The sequence below is a fragment of the Echiichthys vipera genome (assembly GCF_963691815.1).
Source record: "Echiichthys vipera genome assembly, chromosome: 17".
NCBI lineage: Eukaryota > Metazoa > Chordata > Actinopteri > Perciformes > Trachinidae > Echiichthys > Echiichthys vipera.
The window spans coordinates 4715414-4724998 of record NC_139842.1 but is presented as its reverse complement, the minus strand read 5'-3'; the positions used below and the strand labels follow the sequence as shown (position 1 = coordinate 4724998).

General features: G+C 44.1%; 1 protein-coding gene across 1 annotated transcript; it reads right to left on the bottom strand.

The window, feature by feature from the left end:
* Positions 1-631: 631 nt before the first annotated feature.
* Positions 632-8661, bottom strand: hao1 (hydroxyacid oxidase (glycolate oxidase) 1; the record flags this gene model as incomplete). Its single annotated transcript, XM_083931578.1, has 8 exons — positions 632-699; positions 1170-1239; positions 1706-1864; positions 2958-3049; positions 3252-3424; positions 3728-3992; positions 5835-5986; positions 8525-8661. The coding sequence occupies 8 exons, from the start codon at positions 8659-8661 to the stop codon at positions 632-634; spliced, it is 1116 nt and encodes a 371-aa protein (XP_083787704.1).
* Between the last annotated feature and the right edge of the window lie 924 nt (positions 8662-9585).

Below are 9585 nucleotides of genomic sequence, written 5' to 3'. Positions count from 1 at the left end.
TGTGTGTTTGTTTATGATTGTATTAACTGTTACTGCTTACTTTTTTTAATTCCAGAGACTAAGATCTGTTTTGGTGGGCAAACACATTTGTATAATTTATTTCAATATAATGAAAATAATGATTTTACTCACAACTTGACAACTGACTCCCTGTTAACTTTTATGTGTGTGTGTGTGTGTGTGTGTTGTTTTGTATTTCCAGAGACAGTTTCAAGCATGTGGACGTAGAGAGACCTCTAGTGTTTGATTCAAGTTATTACACCCACATGAGTCGGGGCATTAATGTTCCACACCTACTTTACAGTCATAAACATAACAAATTAATCACCAATCACCAGTGTCAAATAAAGGAATAATGAAAATAATTAAAGTTTCAGCCGTAATCTTTTTCATGTTACTTTATACTATATCATAATTCCTAACTGCAGGACTTCAGTGGATTTGAATTTGAATGACAGTATTGCGCCTCAGCCTTAGATTACATTTGATGATATGCTATTTTCAGTTGAACCAGCTGCAGCAATACATTTAAACAGACAAGTGTCAGTACAAAAAAAAAAGTAAGGCAATTTGATGAATGGGTGTCCAGTGAGAATGTGTTGTGCTGTTATCGCTGCAGCAGATTCCTCTCTCACATCCTGGAGGTGAACTCCACCCTCCTGACCAGGGACCTGCTCACCTCAGAGACAGAACGACAACCTGCACACACACACACACGCACGCACACGCACGCACGCACACGCGCACACACACACACACACACACACACACACACACACACACACACACACACACACACACACACACACACACACACACACACACACACACACACACACACACACACACACACACACACACACAGACAAACAGAGAGAGAGAGAGAGAATGGAGAAAATATAGTTGATAGGTGGAAGGGCTGTCAGGATACTAGACAATAGAAGATTTGAAAACATAAAATAATGCTGTCAGTCAAATTCGCCTTTAGCGGATTCAGCTAACGGCTAACGTCAACAACTCCTTTCAATACGGATAAATGCATAAATAATAGAACAGAACACATTTATTGTTGGATTTATTGGTTTTATGAAGCGCTGCATGCTTACATGACTACAAAGCTTCTGGAAGTAGATTCACTGTGTGTGTGTGTGTGTGTGTGTGCGTGTTACCTGACAGAGCCATAGCCAGTCGCAGCTCCTCTTTTAGAAGTTCCAGAATCTCTGTAACTCCCTGTTCCCCCTGGACGGACACACACACACACACACACACACACACACACACACACACACACACACACACACACACACACACACACACACACACACACACACACACACACACACACACACACACACACACACACACACACACACACACACACACACACACACACACACACACACACACACACACCATGTCTGCTTAGTTGTGTGTCACATTAAAGAGTGTAGTTTTGTTTATTCATGTATGGATATTCAGAGGTTTTTAATAATACCTATCTTTGCTTTGTTACAGTACATGCTAATGACTTTGACGTCCAAGCACACAAATAAAGTTTGTCAATTCAAATTTTCAAAGATCTATTCAGTTTCACTCCTGCATACACAGACAACTCAAACAGTTTGGATTATTAGCAAACTGAATGTGGCATTTCAGAATAGCAGGATCGGGGCTCATGGGGCTGTGGATGAGTGCGGAGCGTCACCTGACAGGCGAGGCCCCACAGCACTGGTCGGCCGATGAACACGGCCTTCGCTCCCAGAGCTAAGGCCTTCAGGACGTCTGTCCCTCGCCGCACTCCTCCGTCCATATAGACCTCACAGCGACCCTGCACTGCCCTCACAACCTCCTCCAACACATCTAGCTACACACACAAACGCACACAATTTACTTCATTTGTATATTGTCACATAAAGTGCATTTAAAAGGTGTACTCTAAGCTGTCTTATTGTCAACAAATCCTTTAAGGAAAAAAACACTAACAAGTGGGATCTGTGCACCCATGACGTTCTATCATATATTAGGAGTCCCCTGCCTGCCTCTTGTCTTGAGTAGAGCTGAACTTTCCTATTATATTAATTGCTCTCTGTGTCGTGCTTCTGTGTCGGCCATTTGTGTCAAGTCTGACAAGGCTGAAGGTGGCACAAGAGAAGACGCTTGATTCCTGTCAATCCTGCACTACCATTGAATGAATGTACAGGAGCAGTGCAGGATCGCTAAGTCGTGTAAAATATAAATCTAATGCCTCATTTCTACCGCATGGTTTGGCTCAACTCCACTGGCTTGGTACCAGGTGCTTTTTCTCACTTTCATTTCCCACTGCAGACAATAGGCGGGCTTCTTAGCTGATCGTCATAACGACAACCCGATCAACGTGACACAGTGCTTGTTGCTCCATCTATTGCTGGATCCTTTCATCAGCAACCAAACCGAGGAATTTTTGCACTACATCTATTGACCACATCTGCCACTTTTATGAAATCTCCGTCAAGTCAACCCATTCTCATACGGCTGCAGTGTCAGCACCTTTTGGCGTCACAGACACACAGACAGGGTAGGTACTAACACACTGAGGATTTTTCCGTTTCAAGAGATTTGTTGACAATAAGAAAGGTATAGAACAAAACCATTGATTTCCTTTGAAGAGTGAGACCAGTTAGTAGTGAGTTGGTTAGTTTAGATACAATATTAAAGTATATTGTAAATCTACAATATGGCGTAACTGTAGTCGAAAAAGGTCCAGAAGACAGAGATTGGAAGATCATGATTGATTTTCTGGACCGTGGCTGTTCAGTGAAAAATGGTTTATCATATTAGAGATGGATGTCACTGTCGAGTACATGATATTTCATAAAAGAACAATACACATACAAACAGACAGACAGACAGACAGACAGACAGACAGACACACACACACACACACACACACACACACACACACACACACACACACAGACCGTGGCAGAAACCCCATCCAGTTGTCGAGCTCCGTGATTGGACACCAGGATGCCATCTACACCGTAGTTCACAGCCTGGACAGCATCCTCACCTGACCACACACACGCACATGCACATGCACATGCACGCACACACACACACACGCACACACACACACACACACTCACACACACACACGTGCTGTTTAACAGGTTGATCTTGAACCACAAAAGAAAAGATTATTGATTGATTGTGATTTTGTTTGACATAGCTAATAATTGGAAATGTGTGTGTGTGTGTGTGTGTGTGTATACCATTAAGTACTCCTTTCAGAATCACAGGTAGGCGTGTGTGTTTTTTTAGCCACGTGATGTCGTCCCAACAGAGTGTGGGATCGATTGCTTTTGCAACATAAACAGCCAAACCACTGTCGTTGCCGTAGTTTCCCTCAGAGAAAGCCAGGGAGTCTGATGAGAAGTTTGCCATGCTGCACACACACACACACACACACACACACACACACACACACACACACACACACACACACACACACACACACACACACACACACACACACACACACACACACACACACACACACACACACACACACACACACACACACACACACACACACACACACACACACACACACACACACACACACACACACACACACACACACACGCACACACACACGCACACACACACAGAGTGGCAATTAAGAGTGCGACACACATGGTGGAATTTGGAAAATGCATTTTCTTCTGCTATTGTGTTTGGTTCCTACCTCAGGTGGGAGGGCAGTTTAAAGCGGTTGCGCATGTCATCCAATCGCCTGCCCAGGTACGGCGTATCCACGGTGACAAAGATAGCCTTATAGCCCGCCTCTTCTGCCCGGTGGACCAATGATAGTGTGAGCTCTCTGTCTTTATAGATGTAAAGTTGCAGCCACAGGACACCGCCTACTGAGGCTGTCATCGCTGACATCACTTCCTCTATGGTGGAGGTGGCCCAGGAGCTCAGCATCATGCCTGTCCCCACTGCTCGGCAGGCTGATTAGACACATAGTATTACTGGTGAGTGGCTTAAAATAACAGCTTCTACCCAGTTACCGTGAAACTTGAAACTGGGCCTTTAAAAAGACCAGTCAATGTATTAAGAAGCTTAATTGTATCATATGGTATACAGAGAAGCACAATGTTGCTGACATCATCTCATCTCATCTCATCTTCAACCGCTTATCCGCTGGTCAGGTAGCGGGGGCAGCAGCTTTAGCAGGGGACCCCAAACTTCCCTTTCCCGGGCCACATTAACCAGCTCTAACTGGGGGATCCTGAGGCGTTCCCAGGCCAGTGTGGAGACATTATCTCTCCACCTGGTCCTGGGTCTTCCCCGAGGCTTCCTCCCAGCTGGACGTGCCTGCTGCTGACATAAAATAACAAAAATGAACATTCAAGTTCTCTTCTTTATTCTCTTCAGTGTTCATTTCCAGTGACAGAGGGGTTCGGAGCCCATCCCAAAATGACGTCTCTCCATCTCTCAACCCCACAGAGGATTTATGATCCTCATGCCGGTGAAAGTTTTGTGCCCAGACGCCACATGATGACGTTGTAACCCAGTGTTAGGACACATACGTCTATATGAGAAGCCACTCCCATACGGTATACTGTAAATCTGTGTAATTTGACTTCATTTCATAGTTTACAAAACATACACTGTGCTCCAGTTTCCTGCACTCAGGCATTGGACATAATGAAGAGTTGTTAGCGCTTTCTGCCACAAAAGGGAGTTTACCTCGTAGTGAGCACGTCTGCCAGAAAGGCGCATTCAGTGTACTGTAGAAGCTACATAGAAACATGCGATGTGTAATGTTGCTGCAATGTCTGTGTATTTTGCAAGCAAGCAAACATTTAATGGGTAATAAGTGAACAGGTGTCGCAACAGGAAGGCACAGAGATGGTGGGAAAGTCGGCAGTTTATTCCTGCTGTGTACGTTTGAACTGCAGTTGTTGTCCATGTGGATGTTCTATAGTCCATTTCAATTTAACAGCTCACTTTCTATATTTATATTTAGCAGCTAAGCTAACTTTCTTTATGTAAATTTAGCAGTCACCCCTGTGTTCCCCAGGTCCTATGTTCCCCGGTTGCGTAACCCTATGCCTTCGCTGATTTAATTCAGCATTTTGTTAGGGTTAGGGGTTAAGGTCAGGGTTAGGGTGAGGGTCAGGGTTAGGGGGCACTGTTAGAGTCTACATAGACCTATTTGCTCTAGAATTCGTCACTGATTGTGGAAAAAATAACAGACCGGGGAACATAGGACCCTTTTCATAAAAAAGGTTCCTATGTTCCCCGGTCACATACAAAGCAGGGAACATAGGACCCGGGGAGCATAGGTACACTCCCAAATTTAGCAACTAAGCTAACTTACCATATGTGAATTCATCAGCTAAGCATATTTTCTTTATGTAAATATTGCAACTAAGCTAACTGTTGCTGGGAACAGTGAGCAACAGGAAGGCAACACACATTCAGTGTACATGAAACATGCAACGATGTACAACGTTGCTGCAATGTCTGTTTATTTTGCAGAATGCCAGCAACAGTAGAAAAGATTACAAATCCACACCGAGTCTGTCACAGGAAGACAGGAGTAATGTTTGCAACTTGTCTCCTTTGTGATTATTCCTAGTGAATATAAAGGTTATAATAAATGATCAGATGTCCGTCTTGGACGCAATAAATGCTGCGTGTCTGGGCGTGTAAAGAAGGATCAGGCATTAAAACGATTCTTGAATCACAGTTCACTCTATATTATAGTATACTCTCAAGTTACATTCTGTCGTATTCCCTGTGTGTGTGTGTGTGTGTGTGTGTGTGTGTGTGTGTGTGTGTACCTCTTGCTGTAGCTGTCTCTCCCTCAGGATGAGCCATCCTCTGCATTGCTGTGGCTGCAACACACAGAGGCATGCTGAGCTTCTGTCCCAGCACAGAGACAGAGAGATCTACCGTGGACACGTCCCTCAACACCCGAGGGACAAGACGCCACCTGCCAACACACACACACACACACACACACACACACACACACACACACACACACACACACACACACACACACACACACACACACACACACACACACACACACACACACACACACACACACACACACACACACACACACACACACACACACACACACACACACACACACACACACACACACACACCTGTTTACATACTAAAAACTCAATTGTTCAATTTACGTTCATAACAAAATATTACCAAAAATACATTAACTTCATATTAAAGCGTGAAACCTTGAGCCCCCATCGTCATTCCTTGACGACCTCTATCCTCATGTAGTTGAAAGTTTCTGAACCGTAGCCACATGATCAGATGTCCCTCTTGGACTTAATGAATGCTGGATGACTGGATCAGCCATAAACATATTATGTATTTCTATATGTCTGTAGCTGTACACGTATGTATAGGGGATGTGTATAGCTTTGTATTGCATACTGTTCAAGAAAAAAAGCCTCATGGGCACAGCGTGGTGTTGAAAACGCTGGCTTTGAGTTTACCGTTCAGTATAGTAAGTGAGCTAAGTCATGACATAATCAGCCAGGTTTGTAATAGAGTTGGCTTTAACTCGTCACCTGAGACATTATCATTTAGATCAGTGCATACGTTTGCTGAACCAGTGGGAAAATGATGATCAAACAGTACGTGAGGTGACACCAGGACCCCCAGAGATAAGATAAGTGTTATTAAAGGTTTGCTCAAACATTTCATCTCACTGTGTCCTCACAGTGAGTGCAATTTAAATAGTTTTGTGTATACAGCAGCTCCGACACAGAGGGACTATGGACCTAAAGGGATAGTTTGCATTTTCAGTGTATTACCTACAGTAGAAGACATTTGGCGAGCACACAGGTGTACCATATACTATATATTTATAATATTTTCACTACGCTGTCCGATAGCACTGTTTAAGTTCATGCAAGGAGAAGTGAAGCCGTTATACAGTATGCTCTCATGGAAATCACCAGTCTCCATCACCAAAAACAGTCATTCTACCTCAGAATACGGGACTTACTAGTCTACTGCTACAATGACTAGTTAATGTGATAGTTAGTTACATTAGAAGAAGAAGAAGAAGAAGAATTACTTTATTAATCCCGCAATGGGGAAATTCGATTTTTTCACTCTATTATTTTTAATCATGTTACACACACAGGCCCAAAACACACACACCTGCACAGACAGGACCTACACATGCAATTAAGGAGAGATGTTAGAGCGAGGGGGCTGCCGGTGAACAGCGCCCCGAGCAGTTGTGAGCTCGGTGCCTTGCTCAACAGCACCTCAGCAGTGCCCAGGAGATGAACTGGCACCTCTCCAGCCACCAGTCCACGCTCCATTCATGGTCCATACAGGGGCTCGAGCCGGCGACCCTCCGGTTCCCAGCCAAGTCACCTATGGACTGAGCTACTGCCGCCCCATTAGTTCCTAACCCTTTAAAAAAAAGTCAAACAATTACAAACAAACTAACTGATCAAGGCAGCAGTAGACCAGCACCTCCCTTGTTCTGCGAGGAAAAATGACTTAAACAGGGCTCTCTAACAGCACGGTAAAGCTGGGAATATATTATAAAGATATCATACACACCAATATTGACATTGTGTAGATTGCAAAACTGGGGACGTGCCGACCTCCATCTACTGTAGGTGACACACTGACTATGGATAAGTACCTTGTTAAAACCATACTTCGAAAAATCTGAACTTTCCTTTTAATGCCCATCTGAGGACTGCACAATACTGAGCAGGGCGAGCTGTGATAAGCAGAGCTACTGTCATCATTAACCTTCATCAGCCCTGAGCCTCTCTTCTTCTTCTTCTTCTTCTTCATCGTGACTTCTGAGGGAGGTCCTGCTCTACTCATACACATCAGAGGATTGTGGGAATTGTGGTCATGGAGGAATGTTACTTAGGACTAAATGCTAAATGGACTTACATGGCGCCTGTCTAGTCTACCAACCACTCAAGGCTCTTTTACACTATTTGCCACATTCATCCTTACATACACACATTCACACACGGATGTCACAGCCTTCAGGAGCAATTTGGGATTCAGTGTCTTGCTCAAGGACACTTTGACATGCGGACTGGAGGAGCCGGGGATGGAACCACCGATCTTCTGACTGCTTTGTTCGATCCCCCTCAATTTCTATTTCTAATAAACATGCAATTTTGCATATGCATAAAGTCACGCACATAATGATGTATTAACACAAAACGTAACAATAGACAGAAGCATGCAGGAGTGTGACTGCTGCTTAAAGCAATAAAAACACACATTAGTCAAAAAAAGGAATGGTAGCAGACTAATGCCATTTTGAAATAAAGCAGAATTCACGTGTAACAGCTGAATGACAAGAAGACCTGTTTGAAATACAGAATATGAATGAATGAAATCCACCCGTGTCTGTTTTCTGGCCTCAGGCTGTGACCGGTGCTCAGGGCTTGGCAGATGACAGAAATATCACAGTAAACGGTGTGTGTGTGTGTGTGTGTTGTACCTGTTAAAGGCAGCCACATTGTCAGCCAGTGTGTGTTGCTCATCAGCTCCTGAGCGGTAGTAGTCATACACAGCTTTAGGAAGAACTTTCTTGGCTTCCTCCTGGAAGTCGGACACACACACGCGCGGGCCTGACATCGCCGTCCACTCGAGCACCAAAACACTGAGACGGCTCACTGTCCCTCTGACACACAGGGGCGGGAGTGCTGTGATAAGAAGAGCTGCTGTAATCATTAACCTGCTGCATGCTTCATCGGCCCTGAGCCTCTTTTCTTTTTAATCATAACTTCTGATGGGGGGGGGGGGGGGGGGGTCCTGCTCTGCTCTGCTCTGCCCAGTTTACACAAGATAAAGTGGTGTTATGAAGGCCGGAACAAACCCGAAGGATCGTGGGCATCGTGGTTATGACTCTGAGCCACATGGACCTTTATATAATGTGTGTTTGGACTGTTGGCAGGTTATGAGATAGTGGTGGCTGTCCGTGGACTTTGAATCCTCCTGTTAAAGTGTGTAATGAATCACTCGTATTCATTCGAAACAACAGACAGCTGGAAGGACAAAGTTGAGATGCAGAGGCAAATGTTTGGTTCTCATCCGCTCATTTTGTCAGAGAAAGTTCCAACTTGTAGCATGTTACTGTATATAGCTACCCTAACTGTGCGTATATGTATATTTATGAGATGAAATTTTACGTTTGTCAGTCCAATGCAGGTCCCAAGATAAACGTTTTTTTTTTTTAAAGGTTTGGGACTTCTATAGTGAAATACTGCAAACTTTCATCTCTTTGGGGAAACAACTTGAGGAAAGCCAACTGTTCACAAACACACCCACGCTATTGACTGTACAAAATATGGATGTATGTCTCTGTGACGTCACCCGTAGGTTGCTAAAGAGCCAAAATGAAGCTCAACACGGGTGGGTCACCATCCTCGCCGACGATTAACTCCCGGATAATCCAAAAATGGGCGGAGTGTGGATGGAGCTAAAGTAACGTTTTATTACAGTGATTGTTTTGCAGATTCATAAGTTTAAAAAAAATAAATTTAAAATCCATAATAGTAA